Source organism: Sciurus vulgaris (genome assembly GCF_902686455.1).
Source record: "Sciurus vulgaris genome assembly, chromosome: 10".
Classification (NCBI taxonomy): Eukaryota; Metazoa; Chordata; class Mammalia; order Rodentia; family Sciuridae; genus Sciurus; species Sciurus vulgaris.
The window spans coordinates 97,975,034-97,998,400 of NC_136470.1; the positions used below are offsets into that span (position 1 = coordinate 97,975,034).

At 35.3% G+C, this 23,367-nt stretch overlaps 1 protein-coding gene across 8 annotated transcripts in view; it reads right to left on the bottom strand.

Annotated features, from left to right (window-relative positions):
• NAALADL2 (N-acetylated alpha-linked acidic dipeptidase like 2) overlaps positions 1-23,367 on the bottom strand; it is a 1,337,824-nt gene that overhangs the window by 699,982 nt on the left and 614,475 nt on the right. For all 8 annotated transcript variants that reach the window (XM_079155143.1, XM_079155140.1, XM_079155138.1 and 5 more), the window contains one exon: positions 21,417-21,909. In XM_079155143.1, coding sequence (XP_079011269.1) covers positions 21,417-21,901 — 485 coding nt within the window. In that variant the 5' untranslated portion in view covers positions 21,902-21,909. The remainder of the gene's footprint in view (positions 1-21,416; positions 21,910-23,367) is intronic.

The following is a 23,367-nucleotide window of genomic DNA, read 5'->3' on the forward strand; positions in this document are numbered from 1 at the left end:
ATTCATTATGAAGGCATTGTTAAAACAAGAATGTTATCTGTTATTTGCAAATGTTTAGAATTTTATGTGTGACTTTTAAACATTTTTTGCTTTATTTGAAAAATTAAAACTAAAGTCAAATTTGTATGTATGCTGTCATGTGCCTTAGAAAGAGTTTTGGCATAAACATGTCAAAAAATGATACTTTTGTGACACCTATGATGGAGTTTGATTGAAAAAAATCAAAAGCATAACAAACTGAATGCAAATACTATATAAACATGTTTTTGCTTGTCAGTTTGCTAGGGCCATCAGGAAGTAGGCAAGTGCTGCCCAAAGTGTTTGAACTCTATAAATCCAGAAGTCAAAATTAATTTCCTTGACTCATGAAAAACATAGGAATTTATTTCTGAAAACATAATTCTAGTGTATAATAGTTACAAGGACAAAGTAGTTTGATGGAGACAATATTTTGCATTTTGTAGATGATGGTTTAATAGCTCCATTTTGTATTTACAATCAAGTTTGTAAGTGCTTCAAAAATGCACTTATTTAATGGTTCAAAATCCATTTTAGTTTATCAAATAAATTTGGGAAGAGACAGATCAGTTAATCAGTCATCTAATCAATAAAGACAAAGTAAAACTCTGTATAATTTTCTCTTCTAATTTGAATTGGCTGAAATGAATTACTACAGTCAGTATATGTTACCATAGAAACATATCTATTGTTTATACCCTCTAATTCGTCTAAGCCCTCCACCCCATGAAACAAACACCATATAACAAACATCTCAATCTTTTCAAATTTTAGGCATAATTTTGCATTCTAAGAGTTTTTAAATCTAAATATATTATTGTGCTATTCCAACCATGGCTAAAAGGTTTAGGTTTTAGAGCATATCCTAGTCTATTTAGTTCTAATACTTTGCCATCCCGATTTTAATTGCCAACTGGTGATTAGTAATGCCTCATGGGAGTATCATAAGCCTTAGCTAGTTATTTTCTCCATGCCTGAAGTAACTCTTAAGAACAGTCACACACACACACAGACAAACACACACACACACACACACACACACACACACAGTAGGGGAGAAGAGATAGTTCACATTTAAAAAATGAATGTGTGTTTAGGACGACAAAAGATAAATTAGTTAGATTCATTTTAGCCTAATAATATTAAGTTGCCCATAGGGAAAAAAAAGCCAATACTTTATGTCAAAATCATTTTTTCAACTACTATCATTCTATTTTCCTCCCAGACTGCGCCAGGTTTTTTCAAAGGTTAGGTTTGATTTATCAGTTACTTTTTCTGGAGGCTAAATCCAAGCATTACAAATCATATTGCCACACTCATGTGATTTGATATTCCTCCAATGAGAAGACTATTTTCTCCTGATGACCCCAAGTCTACAACTGTATTGCTACTATCATGACAGTCAGTTTCTACTACTGGAATTTACTTTTCTTTCTACACTTCACTAAGTGTGCAAGTTCTTTGACACCAGAACTATCCTTTAATCCTCCAAGAACTCTATTCCTAACAAATGGTACTTACATGAGGCAGATGTTTAATACGTTTAGGTCAATAACTCAGATCTGACAAATGTGAGCCAAAGACAAATCATTATTCTTCATGAGACTTTCTCTCACTTTTCTACACATCTTGTGAGCAAAGATACAGATGACCTTTGTTCAGGCTGTCTTTCCAAGGATGGGTATGTAGCAAACAGCTTCAGAAGATACAGATAGTGTTTTCTCCAGGAAAAATGGTCATGTTTGTTTACAGCTTTGGACAGATGAATAGTGCTCCCCTTGAGAGCAATGGGCAGGCATGCTTGCTGTCCAGAATAAGAAATGTGGGATCCCTAATCTCAAGACCCCTTTCTTGTAATGCAAACACTGCATGTTCAGGTGTCAACTAGTCCTCTTTTCATCACCCTGGGATGAAATGGGGCTTAAAAATCTCATGTAAACATGATGCTGAGGTTGCTTGCTGTGCTGCAATAAACTATCTTTCATCTTTGACCTGGGAGTCTCATGTTTTCTGCAAGTATTCATGAAACTATGGCAGGCTAACTTAAATTGGTAGCTTCATAAAAATCTCAGACCTTTTGCGATCTTGACAGATTCTTGGCAAGAACTGGTATAGATACTGTCATCTCAAAGCCTGAAATTGTTAGTTTTAATCAAAATGGAACAGGAGATTTTGATGAAAATCTAAAAGCAATTCTGCATATTATGCCTGTCATTTTAGCATTGGGCTTTATGTGTACATCTCTGCACAGATGTTCCACCAGTTTTTACCTCACTGGCCACATATCTGACAAATGTTTATTAAGAGGTTACTATGAATCATTCTGTTATGCCTTTGTTGCTTCCACTCTGTTTCTAATCTATCCTCCAAAGACTTATCATCCTAAAAGACGTGTCTAACGTTGTAATTCTCTCCTCAGAACCCTTTGAAAATCTCTTGTTGCACTTGAAATCAAGTTCTAATGAACAACTTTGCTCCAAACCTTCCATGAAATTATTCTAGTTTACTTTTCAAGACTTAACTTTTATGAAATGTCTTTTCTTAAAAAGTACATCCTCACCCACCACCCTAATTTATCTCTGTGTTTTCTTACCTCTATGCTTTATGTTTTCTGAAGTTATGTCTCACATCCATTTATCTGGGTATCTCATCCCTATCCACCCTTCAAGACCTTAACAGATTCGACCCCACAGAATTCATGTCCTCCACTACCACCATCCTGGTGCTCTTTGTACTTATTTCATTATGCCTTGGTCCTGTTTTTATACATAAAACTCTATCCTGTAAATATGTATGTTCCCGGATGAGATACTAATTTTGCTATCATCTATATTTTACACTTAACAGTGATATACAGAATAGATACTCAATACAATTTTAAATTAAACCAGATTGGTGTTCAGTATATACTCAGAAGTTGCCCTCCATAGGAAATATTTTGATGATTATGTGCCCTTATAGTGTAAATTAAGAACAGTCTTCTGCTTTTTATGTGCCTAATGCCAGATAGGGACTACCTAACTAATGTCATGATAGAGGAACATGTATGTCCCCTACTAGGGAAGTTGAATTTCATCTATGCATGTGTTCAGACCTAAGGTATTTTAACTTATTTATAAAGTGCAATAAAATGTTTACTATAAAAATAATATTGTGTTGTTGAGTAAAAAAAAAAAAAAAGTATTATGTTGGTTGTCATTAAATTCTTAGAGGATTTGTTTAGGAATATATTTGGACAATGGAAAATGGTGAGACCCTAATAGCATAACTTGAAGAAAGACAATAAAAATATTGACCTGAATTTAGGAGGAAGTGTGTAAAACTGAGAAGGGAAGAGAGGAAGAGAGACCAAAGAAGAGACATGGGCCAGGCCACATTCCAAGAGGCCAGCCTATGAAGGCTGGTGGCCAATGAGAAACTATCATAGAGAATGGCTAAAGAATTTTACTAACAAAAACTTACCAACAATAATTGCAGTTAATACTAATTATGTCTCATATACCAAGCCCTTATCTAAATAGTATTGATGCATTTATATGAAGGTGAGACTATTACTAACTGTATTTCATAAGTGAGTAAATGGTATCATTACAAATTTAAGAAAATTGTTCAAGACTGTATGGCTGAATGTAATGGAACTGGAATTCAATCCCAGGGAAACTGATTCTAAGTCCATTTCTAAGTTGTTTTTGGCACATGATATAAATTCCCCTAACTTTACATTTCATGAAAGTATGAAATGCCCATTCAGAAACAACATTGGCACTCTGAGGAATACTGATACATGTGGAATGTCCCTAATTGATCCTTACTGACTACCTGCTCAGTAGGAGTATTGGATTATGAGAAACCTGAGTCAAACTTTCCAAGATAAGGGACCTACATTTATCTGTGGACCACAGTTGATGTGTGATCAGTAGCTTCAGTGTAAATGTAACTTGGCAGCACATGGCAACAAGTCTTTTTAATCCTATTTTATTATTTCATTTTCCCAAATATACTATCATTAACTACCTGAAAAGTATCAGGGGTTGATTTCTATACTGCTTTTGTAGCACCAGAATTGGTATTTCAATAATAGCTTTAGGAGCCTATCCCTGTTACTCAGCACTATGGAGAATGTCAGAAAGATTAGACACAAATACTCCTGTGACTGAGTTATATTAAGTAGTTTAATCCAAAGAAAATACCTGATGGCCTCTCTCAAACATTGAGTGTATAGCATAGGTATGGATTCTGGAAAGTCCTGGGAAACTATCCAAGATCAAGACCCAGAAAGGGGTTTTTTTGTTTGTTTGTTTGTTTGTTTTTGCTAAGTTTTGCAAAAGACTTTCTCTGGATTCTGCTTCATAGTATTGCTTCATTTCCCAGACCCAGACTAAGGCTGAATTGTGGGGAGCCATCCATGTTTAGCAGAATCAGGCTTCGCTGAGCCATGGGTTACAGAGGTCTCACTTCCAGGAACTGACAGTCATGAGAGACTGTTTCAGATAGTCCGAAGTAGATGGCCCTGTACAGATTTGGCTCACCATCTGAGGAAATGCTAATTCTCCAAGAAAATGGCTTCCCTGACTCCACCCCATCCTGTTCTTCCCAGAAGAAGCCCCTCCTAGTCTGCGCCCCTGTATCTGCAGGACTATAAATAAAGGTGAAGGTGGGCTCCTCCATCTTGTTGGAGGCCAGCTCTGGCATGGCCCAGTCCACCACACTCACTTTTATTGGAAAAGATTATTGGCTCTTGTGTTCATTTGATTAGATAAGTTTTCTGATAATTAATTGATAACTGGCACCATCCTCCCACAGAAACGCTTTTCCCCATCTGTGCGGGCTGCGTGGCAGGAGAACCGCCCCCGCACTGGATGAATATTCTCCAGAACAGAGTGACCACATGAGTTGACCTTTCTCCATCACCCTGTTACCTTTTTTTTTCTCTTCCCTCAGATATTTAGACTAGATTCTCAGAGTAGCATGGCCTTTCTAGAAAATGTTCTAACCCAGATGTATTTATTCTAGAAACTCTCTTTAAAGTCATGAAGCTTGTTATTTTTATACCATTTTTCTCCAATTAGCAAATTATTTTTCAAATGACATGTCCCACAATGCCCAATGTTTTCCCTTGCTTATAGATTATCATAGTGATATCTAATCTTGGTATCATTTCTTATTTAGTTTGCCCCTGATCCCAAAAATAACTTGATTTATGGGATGAAAATTTCTAGAGCAATCACTACGTTCTCAACCTTTTTGATTCCTACAGAGGTACTATGTTCTTAATTCTGAGAACACATGCCTTCAGCCTTGTCAAGTTCTCTTGTCCCAATTTCCCTCTTTGGTCATATCCTGCCAAAAGAGCAACTGAAAAAGGTCACCATAGGACATCTTCCAAAACCCTCCCCTATCCATATGAAGAACTGAAATTGCATGTAAGTAGATGTTAAGAAGAACTGGGTGAATATCTTTCCTTAACCTCTATGTCCATAAAGAAACCCCCCTCACTGACATTGCCTGCTGTCTTAAAAGCTAGTGACCACCACTGGGTTTTAGACCATAATTGTATATAATTAGCAAAAGACAACTCTTTTAAATGAATGAAACTAATCAAAAATGGACTAAGAACTCCAGAATTCAAAATGAACGTATCTTCCTCGGAATGGTCTTTGGAACGGGCTGGACTGTAAGAGAGTTTTCTTACTTCTCATACCATACCAGTTCCATGCATAGTGTGAAAAAATAGAGAAAACCCTCAAAGCATAGTAACTGGAAGTGACCAGCCAATCCTTAAAACTGAGGCTACCTAAAATGAAAAACAAAACCTTATAGAGCTGACTCTAACTTTAATAAGTTCAATAAAGGAATAAAACAGTGATTCTTATTTGAAAGAGTTTAATTGCACGTTGGATATTCCAAACAAATAGAAATTCAGCAAGAGTGATAAATTCATCATCTCTCCATTCCTCACCCTCTTTCCCAACCCTTCCTATTGAATTGCTCTATAGAAGTGATCTTTGTTTTTGCATTTTGTTGCTTGTTTGAAATGTGATGGCAAAAAGCAAATACATAAATAGGGGACCAGTGCTATGGCAGTCCAGAGCTGGGAGATGGGACAAGCTGTACCATCTCAGGTGCTGAGAAAGGTGACAATTTCAGAGACACCCTAAGGAGGCAGAGTCTGCTCCAGTCTCCTGGGACACAGAAAGTAGACATCAGAATTTGAACCTACCATTGCATCCAAAAGTATCACCTGAAGACCTTTGCCAGTAATATTCAATTCCTTCCTGCCTGCCTGCCATCCTTTCTTTTTCCCCTTCCCTCCTATTTATCACATTGTGTAATTTTGTGTCATTATATATTTTTTCATACAAACAAACAACTATGTTCCCATTGCCTAGTCTGGTCAATGGTAATATAAACACCAGAAAAACAGGTATCTTGTATGTCTAACTTGACACTTGGGTGTCTGTTCTTAGTTTAGTGTCCAACACTTTAGTAAGCCCTCAATCTTGGATGCAGTCTTCATTTGGGATGATGAAGAAGTCCGGGAATGGATGTTGGTGATAGCTGATAACAATATGGATAATTGATACCACCAAAGTATATTCTTAGGAATGGTTAGGATGGTTGATATTGTTAGGTATACAGTGATACATTACTTAACAGCAGGGTCCATTCTGAGAAATGTGTCATCAGGCAATTTCACCACTGGGCAAACACAGAGTGCACTTATACGAATTGAAATGACCACAAGTGCACTAAGTGATGTAATCTTATGGGACCACTGCTGTTTATTAGGGTCTGCTGTTGACCAAAATGTCATTGTGTGGTATAGGACTGTATATCACCAAAAGTCATAAAAAGAATATGGGCTCTGGATAAATCACCTGTGGGTCTTGGCTTTTCCACTTTTCCACTCTGCTGCCTATTGAAAATGTGGGTTACAACCAATTAGAAGCACCCCATGAGTGGCTGCAGCCCTGCCTAGATTGAGACACACAGAGCTTGGAACAGCCTCCTTAGATGGGAGCCAGTAAGTGATCAATAAGTGTTGGCTATTATTACTCAGAAGCAGGATGAGGCCTCTGGTGATTCTGCCCACAGTGATATCCAGTCAGCCTTTTCGTCTTGAGATAGCCCTTTCAGTTATGCCTATTTATTTTCTGTATTTCTGAGGCTTTTGTAACAAGGACTTAGAGATTGATTTTACTAAAAAGCACTAACTCTTCACTTGAGCCTGCAAATTGCCCAATGGTGAACTGAAAGGATAAAAAAACAAAAATTAATAAATTGAAATACATATTTAAGAATAATAAAAATCTTTAAATTAGTAAGTTATGGTATCTCTTTTCCCCAGAGTAGGACCTTGCTTCTGATTCCCTAGTACTTTTCTACACATGTAAGTAAGTTGTTTATCTTTGTGTGATTCAGTTATTTCAATTTTAAAATTAAACCAGAAGAAACTGACCATATAGGAAATTTAGGTTCCCTACTGGAGATAAGAAAGACAGAGGGAAGGCTTAGATTGGGACCATGTGTTATGCCAAGCAGCAACTGACTAGATCCAGCCATGGTGACCAAAAGCCTCAGAATGCAGAATAATCTGAAAGGGCCAAGGGAAAAACAATCAGGAAGCCACAAGAAGTAACAGCCTATGAAAACCTGATATAATTTGCCTTGACTTTCCTACTGGACTAAAATAAATATGTATCTACAATTGCGTTTTGAATATCTTGCTAAATTAGAATATGCCACCCAGATACACCTAAGGTAGCTAGAAGAGAATATTCGATGTTTTATTGAATTACAACAATTATCAGGGTAATAAATTAGAGCTTTTAAATCTATGTAGCAGCTTGAACTACAATATTGGTACAAGCTGATTTTACAAGTTGTTCCCTACAGAATTGAGTTAATATGATGAAACCAGTGAAGAAATAGAGAAAAACGCCCACACATATTTTATTTTTATTGAAGGTAAAAACCACCTGCACACATCTCTGTTCAAAGAAAATTGTTCAGTTTCATTTTTCTATCACAGATAGAAATATACTCCGTAGAATTGTAACTGTTTCTTTTGTTTCTTGTTCTATCAGAATTGATTTGCATATTTGGGGACATGTTAAGGTGTTCCCTGTGATTTAGAGAGTTTTTAAAAAGGTAATTTGATCTCAAATCATAGTTTTCTTTATTTGTAGTACTGAAAAGCTGCATACCCTTCTGAGAAGTGAGCCATGAGAGGAAGATGTTAGCTTGCCTTGTATTAGATAATAAAAAAGTTCCACAAGGGACAAGTTACATATTATGACATTGTGAATATAAGGCTCATTTGGATTTAATTCATTACTACATCATGTTGCACAGGAAAGCAATTTTTAAGCAATAGAACTGCACTTCATTTGTAAAGGACCCAGCTATAACACACAATCAGTTGTTGAAGACAGAAACTGATTTCCCAAATCAGGCATATAAAATTTAATATATTTGCTCCAGTTATAATGAAAGGGAAGGGAACTGCAATACTATTTTTTTCCAGATAAGAATGACACTTGGTAAAATTTGAAAAGTGCATTTTTTGCTTAGGGAATTGGTTACATTTTAATGCCACAAACTAAATAAGATGAAGAAAATGATTAAACATGTTTAGTAAAATATTTGAAATACTTACTACATACGTAGAATATAATTTCAAATTCTATCCTTATATAAATTTAGTATTTAGATCTGGAATTTATGAATTAATGCAGCAATGGTAATGATGAGCATTGATAATCTTCTTTAACTTTCAATATCAGTTTTCCACATTAACAGTTTAGTATTAACAACTGACTATTTAAGTTATTCTAGAATTATTCAGGCATTTTTAAAATCCAGTCAAATTACATCAGTTTACTTAAGTTCCTATATCTGTATATATTAGTTGGGGTTCTGCAGAGAAACAGAATCAACAGTATGTATGTGTGTGTGTGTGGTGGGTATGTGGTATAAGGGTAGAGGCGGGAGAGAGAATGAGAGATTGAGAATTAATTTAGGGAGTTGGCTCACACAATTGTGACTACTGACAAGTCCAAAACCTGCAGGTTAGACTGGCAGACTGAAGACTTACGGAAGAGTCACAGCTGAAGTCCAAAGGCAGCATGTGAATGAAATCCCCTTATTGAGAGGTCAATTCTCCCATTTATTTTATGAGATTCCCCTACATTATCTGCTTTATTCAAAGTCTACTCATCTTTAAAATACCTTAATAGAAATATCTAGTATAATATTTTATACTGTGACCTAGCCACTTTGATTCATAAAACTGGCCATTACAATGTGCTTGAATCATCACCTACAATTTGGAAAATAAAATCACATATCCATTCTGTACTAGTTTTGTAGGATGAGGGTAGTGGAGCAGAGATTTTGGCACTTGAATTACCTACTGACTTTATTTTCTCTCCGATCAGCTGGAAACATTCATTTGAAATTATTAATAATATAATAAAGCATTTAATTTGATGGACTTTACATAAATAATCCATTTAAAACTATATTCTACTGTAAATGTTCACTATAAACAACTCTTAGGAAATTATACAATTAAAATTTTAGTGGAAATTTTCAAATATCTTACTTAATTTCCAAAGTATGGATTGAGACTTTCAAATTTCAAATTTCAGAGGACCATGTCTGCCATTTGAATCTTGATTTTGTTGACATTAAAAAGAAACATGGAAGACAGAAGCATATAAACAGTCTTCCACCTTCCCACATTTAACTTATACTTCACTCTACTAAATGTGATCATTACCAACTTTTCTACAGCAAGAGTGTTGGGAAGTCAAGAGAATCCACAGGAAACTGACATACTTGATCCTCAAAGAAAAAGGTTTGTTATTTCCTTGTACTACATCTTACTGATCTTGTCCCTCTTTTGGAATGTATAAGATCAAAAAGTGAAGGGATGGAAAAGTGCATCATAGTCAATGCAGGAAAAAAGATATTAAAAAAATGTGACTAGCCCTAAGGTTGATCAATGTGCAGTATAGGCATCCTGTACTGACAGATGATATTGATCTATCCAACAGAAATGTTTCACAGATAATAGAACACAGTCACTGCAGTTTTATACAAATATATTCCTCCAATTAAGGCTATAACAAAAACAAATGATAAAAATTCAGATTTCCCAATTTTAAAACTTAATAATCTAAATTAGTCCTGATATTATACATCACACGTATTGGATGAAAAAGGCTAAGAGGAAATTTGCTTACTAGGAAAGTATGTAACCTAATCCCAGTATGTGATTTGCTGAATAACATAATTTGTGTATGTGTTCATGTATATGAGAGAGACAGCAGAAGGTGGGGTGGTGTTGAGAGGAGAGAGAGAGCCCTTTGATCTTAACCACTGAGAAGGAAAGGAAGACTGAGACCACACCTTCCAGAAACTGAAATTGATGGGCATTGAAATGACCTATGAAGGGATCTACTTTGTGCTAGCTTACAATCTGTGATCATGTGATCACCATCTTTTTGTGAGTTCTTTTCCTTTTGTTTCTTTGTTTTAGAAAATGAGTGCTTCCAAGATTAAACAGAATTTCATTAAAAAATGTAGAGTAACTATCACAGTATCTGGAATATAGTTGACTTGCAGCATCTGTTTACATGCAAACAAAGAAAATCCTCTACCTTCAAAACCAACTCTTTAGTACATACTGTAAGAATGTAGCTAAAATGTGATATAAAAATCAAAGGTTTTTGTTTTTTTGTATACAGGGCTTTAATTTAAAGTTTCAATAAGATACAATAAATTATTTTCCTTTCCAATAAATAAATAAATAAAAGTTCACATGAAGGTTTGTCAAGACTATCTATATTCTGGGTTCATTCTCTTTTGAAGTAAGGACTTCTGAGTGCTTGTATACTATGACTCATATACTGTGCTAGAGCCTCTTTCTCCACTGAAAAAGTAGAAAGTGATTGAAACCAATAAAAACAGAGAGAACGATGTATTTAAGTTACCAGGATAAAGACAGAGAAAAACCTCAACTGCTGGGAGACTAATAAAAACTCCATGAAGGACCTGGCATCTGAGCCAGATCTCCAAGAATGCCAGTATTTGAACATGTGAAGATGGAGAAGGTCACTGCAGGCAAAATCCCCTCTGTCCACAATCCTCATTCATCTTACTGGTGGGTTCTCAAATGCCTAAGAACTGTGTGGAGCTTAAACTTTCATGGCTGAGTTGGATCCAGTTAGTTAAAAGAATTAATGTCATTCTGCATAACTTTAGGAAACTCTGAGTTAAGCAATTGCCTTATCTAAAGTTCAGAGCAATGAAATACTATGCATAATTAAGTAAATCTTATCCTATGTATTCCTTTTGTGATTAAATTTAAGACAATGTACATTTATTATCTGGAGAGATCAATGATAGAACAGCTAATTACTTCCTTTAGGAACTGTCACTCTATTACTGTTAAAATCATTTTGTTATCATTTGCATAAATTGAATTATGTGTCTTTTGTTATACATTTACATGGTTTTCTTCAATTAAAATAGCAGTTGCTTTATTGCTTTCTTCATTTCTCCCAACCATAGTATTCTCACTCCCTCTAATACTGAAATTGGAGATGAAATAAAATAACATGAAGGGTAGAATAGAAGATGATGGGGAGGAGAAGGAAATATGGGAAACTAAAGCTGGAGATTAGAGGAGAATAGTTGCTGATAGTATCACCATCATCAAACAGAAGCAAAGCTTTGCATTTGTACAAAAGTATAACAGCTATAAATAAATCCCTATGAGGTCTGAAGAAAGACAAACCACTAATATAAAACAGCCTTCCTAGCTCTCTGATAACCATAAAAACAGTGTGTGTCTCCAAGAACTCCGTAGAATTCCTCATTTAGGAATAGAGGGAATGTGCTGTTGTCAGTATTTTTGACCAGGAAACTAGACGAATGGAACATTCCTTGAGAAAAGAAGCATAGTGGTGGAAGTGAGTGTGGAACAGGCGAACTGAAAGAAATAAGGAGATGTGTGAATGCAGGAAGATAACAATTCCACAAGTAAACTAACCTAGGTTCTGAGTTAAAAGAAACTGACAAAGAAAGCAATGTAGCTGCTTACTTTCTTGTGTTTCTGGATGGTCAGGTAAGCAAATATGTATATGAAAAGATAAATCATACATTTTGTTTCTAGATAGCTTGAACAGAGTTTTCCTCCTTTCAGTGATCAACTTTGTACAGGAAGGACCATAAAATATAGTAGATGCTAAAAAGCTGGGTTTAAAGATTTTAGACTCCTTGAAATAATAAGGGCATCCATAAGCCTGGTTCTTGCTGCATCTAATTGTCCTGGTAAAGTGTGGGATTTATCTTTCCAGAAGGGCGAAATTCACCCTATAATTTAAATGAACTTAATTCTTATCTTGTGATCTAGTATAGGGACACCATAGAATAAGAATGGCAAATCTTCTCTTGCATACCTTTGATTTGTTGAGAGTGGTGATGGAGGATGGGAGAGCAGTTACTGAAATCAGGGGTTTCTGATGCCCTCGTGGCTGTGGCATGCACAGTTCCTGGGAATGTTTCTGTGCAAGGGCACAGGATGCCTAGCTACTGTAGCAATGCCCTGTATGAGGAGGCTCTGTGTAAGAGCCCTATTAGTTCTAACCTTGATCTCAGGCACACAGCTCCCAGGAAGAAAGGAATTCTCATTTTAGACAACCACAATGTTTCACTAGCTCCTCTTCTCCAGTTCCGGCCCACCTTACAGTAACTTTAAACAATGGACTTTCTAGAGAGCAACACAAAGGTCCTAACATTGCACTTTGCAACTATGGATTGCAACTGTGGAAAAGCTACATAGGATGTCCTAGTTTCTTGAATACAAAGAATAATGGTTGCATAGTCTTTAACCTGATAATGAGACCTTAAAAAAAAAAAAAAAAAAAAAGAGCTGTCATAACGCTTTAGACCTGTATCTCCATCAGAGAGCAGGCTCCACCTGATCCCAGCTTAATCTTCAAGACCTGTGTCTGTCAATATTTATTTTCCAATCCCCTTCACCCCTCAATAAACCCAAGAGTTTGGTCGCACTGGTCATGACACTGATTAATTGATAAGGGCTGCTAAGTGTGTGATTTGAGGATTCTGGGGCAGTATGATAAAATGGTAAAGGGTGCTAATGACTTACCTGCACAGAAGAAGTAGCAGTATGTATGCAGTAAATTTGCCTTAAAAAAAAACAATTTATTGGTGCATAATAATAACACATAATGGTGGGATTCATTGGCACACATAAAATAATTGGATCACTTTCATTCACCAATACCTCCCTTTGCCTTCACTATGCCCTCCTCCTCTTCCCCTTCCCTACCCTACTGGTATCTTTCTATTTTCATGAGATTCTTTTTTCCCTTTATTCTTTTTGGCTTCTACATATGAGAGAAAACATAAAATCCTTCATTTCCTGAGTCTGATATTTTACTTAACATGACACTCTCTATTTCCATCTATTCTCCTGAAATTATGCAATTATATTAGTTTACTTTATGGCTTAATTAAACTCTAGTATGTATATATGCACCACATTTTTTTATCCATTCATGTATTGACCAACATCTAGGCTAGTTCCATAGCTTGGCTACTATGAATTGAACTGCTATGTTCATTCATAATAAACTGCTATATTTATAGCTGTTCAATATAAACATAGGTCTATGCATGTATAACTAAAGCATGCTGACTTTAATTCTTCTGGATAAATACCAAGGAGTGGTGTAGCTACATCTTAAGGTGATTCCATTCCTGATCTTTTGAGGAACCTCCATACTAATTTCTTTTTCTTCTTTTTTTTTCTTTTTGGTACCAAGGATTAACCACCAGGGGTGCTTAACCACTGAGCCACATCCCTAGTCCTTTTTATTTTTTAAATTTTGAGACAGGTTTGGGCCTTGCTAAGTGGCTGAGGCTGGTGTTGAACTTGTGATCCTCCCATTTCAGCCTCCCAAGCTGCTGGGATTACAGGCATGCAACACCTTATTTTGCTTAACACTTATTTTACTTCATACTTATTTTGAGAAATATCAGTTCATTTGTCTGTTTGTTGATTTTGTTGTTGTTATTTTGCTGTTTTATAAAAGCAAGATAACTTAATGAAATTGTGTTATCCATAAGGTTGGACTGGTACTATGAAACATACCACTCATATACAAGATAACTAAATATACTATTTAGCTGCCAAAAGAAAAGGAGAAGGAAGATGATAATTAAGGAGGATGAAGATAGTAAGTAGGAAAAAAAAAAGGAATCATAAAAGAAGGTGATATTAAAAGTACCTTTCAGAAGTAAAGAAAACAAGTAAGATTTGAAAAATCTATTTTTATTTATCATATTAAATTAAATCATTAATAAAAGATGCCTCTGTCTGAAACACCATGTTAACTAGATTTCCAGACAAGGTCTCATTGGTTACCATATTATTGAGATAATTTATAACATTTCCTTAAGTTTTGGAGAGTTAATCCCCAATTAAAAATATATGGTATTGAGGGCTGGGGATATAGCTCAGTTGGTAGAGTGCTTGCCTCACAAGCACAAGGCTCTGGGTTCAAATCCACTGCACCAAAAAAAAAAAAAAAAAATGGTGTTTCACTTATGTTTATAAAGATGATTTCACAGTATAACACATCCCTGCTTAATTAACTTTATCAAGTCAGATAATAATTTAAAATATTGTCTCTATTCAAATAATATAGACATTATTTAAGAAGATAAATAGAAAATTTGATTGTTGTTTATTTGTTAATGAAATTTAATAAATAAAATGGATGCACTAAATAAAATCCAGAAGAGTGGATGTTACAATATTTTAGCTTCTGAATCTGTGAAGGCCATGGGGAAAAAACTCTATAGAAGTCATGGGGAGAAATTCCTTAAAAAGTAGTTTACATATGCAAAAGGACACCCAGAGCCAATTAACATATGAAAATGTTGACATTATTTTTGGTCTTTCAAAAATAATCAGTAATAGAACCTAGAAAGCTGATTTGTTTAATTGTTTGCAAGGCAATTTTGAAACAGGAGGCAAACAAACAAATTTAAGCCCTCTGAAACTGTGATTTGTTTTCAAGAATTTATCAGAAGAAAATAATTTCAAAAAGTCCACAAAAATTTAGGTCAAAGAATATTTATAGAGACAACCAAAATATTCACTTATAAGGAAGAGGTTAAATAAATTATGTGACATTTATATAATTTAATACCAATCAACTTTTAGTATAATGATTTAAATTTGTATATATTGGTCTGAAAATGGTTCTAAGGATATTTGAAGTAAATAAAATTCTAAAAAAATTGTCAAAAGTAAATACCTGACACCATACAATTTTGTTCATTGATAGGTAAAAATAGAAATAACAATGATTTTGTTAAAAAGTGATAGAATTATGGGTGGTTTCTACTTTGCTATTTAAAACTTTTTTTATATATTGCACTTATAATTAAGAAAAAATAATGTTCATTTCATTAAAAAAAGCATTAGCCATAATTAGAATACAACACATTTTCTGTTTTTCATTTTATCATTTCACAGCATCTATAGCTGTGAAAAAGCAAACAAATTCCTGTATTAAAAAATATACTTAGCCTCATTGGTTTATCCAATGTAAACATTTATTATTACAATATTCTATTTACTAATTAATTTCAAAGTTTTCAACATACTTTGTTCAGCAATGTTTTTATGTCTTTAATATCTCTCTGTGTGTATATATATATATACACATATATATTCCGTCCAAAAATATAACCTATGACATATTGCTCAGTAGTACATTGTACCTGTCATATTCAAGTTCCTTCTGTTAATGTTCTCCCTCAACAATCCCAGGTAAATGTGTTTTGTACTAGGTGACCAGCTTCTCAACTGGCTGAAGCAGATTAGACTAGAGATAAGCACTTCAAACAGAGTCACAAATGTCTCTGGTCCCCAAAAGGATAATAATTTTATTTCATTCTAGAAAAGAAGAGTAGAGGAATATTGTGCTAGAGAACACAGCAGCTAATATTGGGTAAAGGTGCAAGAATACAAAGAAAAACCAGTGCAGATAGGGAGTTCAGTTGCTTTGATGGTCAATGCTTCAGTGAAATCAGAGAACTGTGCCTACTGAGGTCCCTGGAGTGGATTAGATCCTGATTCAGGAACAATAGGGCCTGATCATATGAATAATTCTTATTCATAGACTGTTCTGTGAAGCCAGCCCACTGTTTTGATCCTCACAATAAATTAGCATTTTCCCAATAGTCACTGCTTCAAAAGCAAACATCAAAGCAAATTTTAATGACCTATTTTGAGTCTGATGCCTCTGAATATATATGATATGTATCTGAATAAACAACCACCTACGAGAAAGATGTATAGAAGAAAAAAAGGGAGCAATCTAAAGGGGTGAGTGCATTTTCTAAACAGCATAAAGTAAAGCTTAGGAAACTGAGAATCTTATTAGAAGACTGAATGATGCACACACACACATACACATACACACTCACAAACACAAACATACACTAACATGGTCTTCATATCTCTGCTAATGTGACCACATCAACAGATCTCATCAAATGTAGCCAAATTCTGACTGATTTTCTTTTATTTGGTCCACATGATATCAAATAGTTGAGAGAGGAGTTCCCATTACATGGGCTTTGTTATTGGTAACTAGAGTCTTTAATTTGGATATGCAGTCAGTAATCTCCCAATGATTCTCCATGACTCAATGCATTATTCAAATATGTTGTTTTCTAAAATACCAAATAATACATACAAAACCTCTATATTGAGTAAGCATTGCCCCATTTTCATTTCTTTATTGAGGTTAGTTATTATTTGTTTCTGTTTTCTTTTTCCCCATTCCTGGATAAAAACTCTAGAAATCATGCTCACTGTCAAGTGACATGAGATACTCTCATAACTAAAATGTTTAGTATCATTTAAGAGTCAGATGTTGAACATGCCTCTGATTTTGGCTATATCCCAATTGTGAACCTTAGAGTCAAGGATAGAAGAGTAGTCAGCTTTTCCTTTGCTTTTAAAAGGTGACAACTTTTGATTTTAAAAAGTGACAACTCCTATCAAAACCAGATACTATAAAAATGTTTAAGTATCACCATCAGTCTCACTTCTAGCTGAGACATGAAGACAATTAATAGTACATTTCTAAGACCAGTATGGAGAACTAAAACAAAACAAAACAAAAGAAAAAACCAGACAGTATAAACCAGATACCATCTTCCTTTGGTACCTTAAGAGAGTTTGGATTAGCTGTCATAGAAAAATGAAGGAGAAAAGGATTTTGGAGAGAACTGTGAGGGTTGCTCTAAGTGCTGCTTTAATACATCTTCCCTAAGAGTTTCTGATTCCTCCAGGGTCGAAACAAAACAACAGAGATTAGGTAAAGGGGAGCCAGAGTATCTGGAAAATCTTATTTTGTTTTTGTGCTAGCAATCAAACCCAGTGCTTTTATCTGCTAAGCATGTGCTGTATCATTGAGTCATATCCCAGCCAAAGTTTCTGCTCTCCTTGACCAATACTCTATGAGCTAGTGTGGTACTTCTCTGATTGTAGAATGAGTTCCCAGGTAGGCTTTTCTTCTTTTCTTTTTCTTTTTCTTTTTTTTTTTTTTTTTTTTTTCCCCTGGTACTTGGGATTGAATTCAGGGGCACTTGACCACTAAGCCACATCCCTAGCCCTATTTTGTATTTTCATTAGAGACAGGGTCTCCATGAGTTGCTTAGCGCCTCTCTTTTTTGCTGATGCTGGCTTTGAACTCAGTGATCCTCCTGCCTCAGCCTTCCAAGCTGCTGGGATTACAGGCATGGGCCACCACACCCAGCTCAGCCAAGCTTTTCTCTTGTGCATGAATTTTAGGTTCTATGGAGACTCACACATTGTATGGGTGGAGTCTTCTCACCTTCCTTTAACATGAGTGATACACTCATTCAGTTCCTGGCTTATACTTTTCTACAGTGCCCAGTTACTCAGACATCTAACAATAGATCTAGCTTCTCCTCTCTAAGTGTTTTTCTCTTTTGCATTTGTAGCAGCATTCCATATCTCACTACTTAGATTTCTCAGGTGGGAGTTGTTCTCTGACTGAGGCAGATATGTCTTTCCACATAGTTCTGTTAAACTCTTTTTCTACCAGATTTGAAGCTTCCTCCTTGAGAACATATTGGGACCTACAGCATCCCAACAGTTGTCTCCAAAACCCATTTCTCCTTCTCTGCTCTCCTATGACTTAGCTTATCCAAACTCTCATAAGCTGCAAAAGGGAGATGATCTATGGCTTCATGCTACCTTTTTTATTTTCCCCCAAGTTCTCCATACTGTTCTTAGAAATGTAGTATCAATTGTTCTCATGCCTCAGCTGGAAGTAAGTCACTGAAGGGGACATTTTAACATTTTTATAATATCTGGTTTTGATAGGAGTTGTTACTTTAAAAAATCATAACATAGCATATTCTCTGAGTAATATTATAATTTAAAATATTTTACAATATAAATATTATATTCATGCTATAATATTTGAATATGATCATAATATAAAAATTCAAACAGAAAGGCAAGTTTTCAAATTACATAATATAATCAATGAATGAAACACAATTATGTTTGTATTTATTTCCTCCCTCAAAAGCTACTTTCTCAACATCTGACAGAACATGGAGTCTAATAGTGCACAAAGCAAGTTTGGTCCATTTTTTAATGAAGTGTATTGTGTAGTATTTTACATTGAACAATTGTTAGAATATTGCACAACACCTGACATACTCTTGGAGGTTGACCAGGAAAGAAGAACCAATAGGAGAGATAGAAATTCCTGCCCCAATTATTGAGCCAAGAAGAACTCAACATATATCACAAGGTGATGGAAAGTAACAGCAGGAATCTATACTGTACAGAGTTAAGGCTTAAATTACTTAGTAAACATAGGCTCTCATCATTAGGTATGCAGCTAGCAGGGGTATCAAGGGAAAAGTTATTTGAATGAGGAAATGTTGTGCAGAGAAAGTTATTGCAAACATATGTGTAATGAAAATACTAAAGTTTGGAGAAAAAAGTGTTATCTTAAAAAGAAAAAAATATGACTACTTGATGAAGCATAATAGTGAATCTGTATTGAACCATGAAATATTTCCTGGGAGAATAAATTCCTTGGTCATATATTTGTAGTCTGTTTTAAAACATCTCTCATTTTGTTGATTTCATGGTGTAATATTAGAATATAATCATTACTGTTCTTCAACTTCCATTCTGAGAGAGATAATAAATATTTCTACTTAATCATATATTTTTAATTTTATAATTAGCTACTCATTTGCAAATAAGCTATAATTGAGCTATTAAATATGTTTACAATACTTCAAAAATGAAAACAAGCAAGACAAAGCCATGGAAAGAAACCCTGTATGTAGCCTACTTGGTAAACAAAAGTCATGCCATGAATTTCCTCAAGGACTTATAAATACAGATTTGACTTTAAACTTAAGAAGAGCTAAATAAAGAGGGAAGTAGGCAGGATCATAAGACACATTTAGCCCACAAAGAAAAGCTAATAAGTGGCTGAGAAAAATGTAATTATTCTTACTATTAAAAATAAATTAAACCCATGGATCCTTTTCCAGGAGACACTTTTGTAATATAGAATGGGTGTCCATGACGAAGTTGAGGTAAACACAATTTTCAAGTTTCTCTTGCTTTCTTTGCTTGTTTTTAAAATAACATTTCTGAACCACTGACATCTGTTTGTGAAAGACCCATTGCCCTTCTCCTGTCCAGTCTTTATCCCAGGGAACTGATCCCATTAGGATGAGTTACCCAGGCTCTGAGTTAGCCTCCTGTTTGGATCAGTCATGGGACAACTGCTAAGACACTGAGGAGAAAGAGGAAAGGATAAGCCATGGCTCTTCTTGGCCTTTCTCTTCAGTGGTGTCTCTGACTGAGGCTATCTATCCTCTGTACTGGTATATGAACTAAGTTTTGGCTCTCCCAGTTTCCCCAGCCTTGTTTTAATAATGGCTTCATTTCTGGGCTGCCTCAGTATCCCCTGTGCTATTTTTCATTTGTCATCACTGATGAAATCATATCCATACTTTAAATATCCTTTACTTGAAATATTCAAGAAGCTTTCTGTTGTGTTAGATGATCATGACTGATACAATGGAATATCTTTTGGCTCAATCTGATATAAACAATTTCACATTGTGAAATACCATGGAAAGTATTATTATCCACATATTGTATTTCCAGTGATGCTTACTCAACAGTGAATAGCAGACATAGAAGTATGTGGGAAACACATTCTCATCACATGTTATCTTCAGAGGTAGAGGATTAGAATTCATCAATGTCAGTACACCTGATACTTCAGTACATGAATTAGACAATACATCTTCAGTGGACCTGCTCTCCTGAGAAGATCCCTAGAAATGCACACCTGCCAACATCTTGGCTGTAATAAATCAATGCAAACCAGAAAGAACATTCTGGGAAAGTAGTACCTCTCTACTCCACCTGTCTAAAAATGATATAGATGATTCATCCAGAACAGTCCTTTTTCTGAAAATACGGAAGATGTATGTAGAAGGTCATGTCCAGTCTTCCTCTGCCAGTTTCTCATTTCACTAAATATGTAAACTAGGAAACCCTTTACAACTTGGTGTGTATGCCAATAATATAACAGACATTTTTAAGTTATCCCCAAGTTTTATGATATCAGTAAAGCTTTTCCCAGGAACTCAAATTTAAGGACTAAATAAAAATATTTTCTGATTTAAAATCAACACATTCTATCTAGTGTGGTCACCTTTAACAGAGAGAGAGAAAAGATTTTTAGAACTGTCTGTGTGGAACATAGAATGTTTAAATCGAAAGTGCTCACTGGAAAATTCAGGAACACAGGAGAATGAACACTATCACTGCACGCCTATAACTGAAGATAGTGACTTCAGTGCATAATGCAGGTTTCTTTTATTCTGATTCATTAAAAATTTCAATCACATGTCTAATGCACTAGTTTTTATTACATTTATATCTGACAATATTTGCTTCCCATCTTGGCCTAACTGGGCTTCCCAAAAGGGAGAAGATGCTTCGGCTAGAGTCTTTTAGTCCTCATGGTAGTTATGATTCTTATTATCAATTCATGAGACAGCATCATAAATTTGTATTGCAGTACCATAAATCTGAAAATGGGTCCCCCTCTGCAAAGTTTCTGTTCTGGGTGTGCTGGCAAGTTATGTTTCTCAGTTGGTAAAACTGACTTAAATCATGGCAAAATTGCCAGTTCAATATGCCCTGTGGGACATGTTTCCCAGGAATGCATCCCACCAACATCCATTTCTTCCACACCTACCTGAAAGATTTCTTAATATCTTCTGCTTGGATTGTCTTGAGAATCTCTTGGTATAACTGAGGATCGATTGTTCCTGAGGATGTGACATCTGAAGGGCATTTTGTATGTGCATAATAACCTATCAAAATTCCAAAAATAAATAATATGGTGGCTGTGCAAAGTATTTTTAAAAGGTGACAGCGGTTGCTCTTTGGTGCAGATCTCGCATAATGGGCAACATAGTCAGATTCTTCTTGAAGTCTCTGGAACCGTCCTTTGGGTGAGGTTGCTGGTTGAATGGAATCAAGATTGAGGTCCGCAGTCTCTGAGTGCCCAAGGTTCTGATTCTCAGCAGTATCTAGCTGAAACTGGTCAAAACCAGGTTCTTCCAGTTCCTTTTCCATGTCCCATTCTAAATCAAGGGCAGTGGCTTGAAGGTCATCGTTGTCCAAGTACTGTGAGTGTCCTGAAGCTCTTTGATCTGCATTGACCTTCTGATATGCCATCTTTTTATCTGTGAAAATAAAAAATATATTTTCTTAAAATAAGCAATTTTTAAAACATATACAAGGTGATGAAAAACAAACAAGAAACCCAATAAACCTTATTGGTATCCACAAAATTTTAGTGATCATAATAGAGGGAAAAGTTTCTCCCTATAGAAAGTCATATTTGAGATAACTGCTTAATAATATTTTGCTGTTAATGTTCATATAGGAAAGGAAATTTTTAAAAATAAAAGCAGAATGTTCTTGGTGGAGAGGACATCATAAAACGTTTTTAAAATTACGCACTTAGACACAATTAACCTTTGAAATTCAGCAGAATACAGAAGTCACAAATGTACAACTGCACTGGAGAATAATTATTACAATGAAGGCAAAATTAAACTTTCTTTAAAACAACTTTAAAAAATTAAAGGGCAAAACCAATAAAATGGTGACTTGTATTAAGAGGGAAAAGTATAAAAGAAATTAGGATGATTACATTATCACAGCTGGTTTTAAAAACACAAATATCAGGTAAGAATAGGCAGAATAACTAAGTAGTACATAAAATACTCTACATAAATAAAAGAAGCAGCTGGGCATGGTGGCATACACCTGTAAGCTCAGCTATTCCAGAGACTGAGAAAGGAAGATTATGAGTTTGAGGCCGGCTTGGGCATTTATCAAGTCCCTGTCTCAAAATAAAATTTAAAAAGGGTTAAGGATATAGTTCAGTGGTAGAGCTCTTGCTTATCATGTGTGAAGCCCTGGGTTCAAATGCCAGGACCTGAAATCAAAACAAAACAAACCAAAAACAACAATGAAAAGAAATAGAAGCAGCAAAATGTGATATATTACATAGTCACAAACTACTAAAAGAAGTGGACATTTTTAGGGCTATCTGGGAGCACTAAGATGTTGCAAGGAATTAGGGACATGAATTGGCCTGGCTCTGTGAACATTAAATAAAAATCCTGTGTGGCAACAATCCAAAGTGAGAAGCCTTTTCCCAGCCTAGGAGAGTTTGGTTTTATAACTTAGCACAGGAGTGGCAGATGGAGGTTTTTCTCCCCTACACACTTTTGGATGACAGTTTGTCGCATCCTACAGAGTGGAATTAGGATAACTGGGCTAATTAACTGCAAGTGGTCTTAAGTCTGTATTCAGTAATCCACTGGTGTATTATTGTGGCAGATTAAGAACATTTATACTTAAATTTTTTGTGTATTAGATTTGTCACCCCAGCTGGACTCTATGGTCCCTCACTATATTTTATGATTTTTCTATGTATCCCACTGTGGTGGATAAAGGACAGAGCTCAAGTGAAAATTGATTATCTAATTGCCTTATGACTAGTTACTGACAAGTGATCTCTAATGAAAAAGTTGCAAACAAGGACTTCATCAAAGGAAGTGGCATTATGCACAGAATTATGGCTATACATAGCTCCCATCCTGGCTTATGGAGGCCAACATAATTCAAAT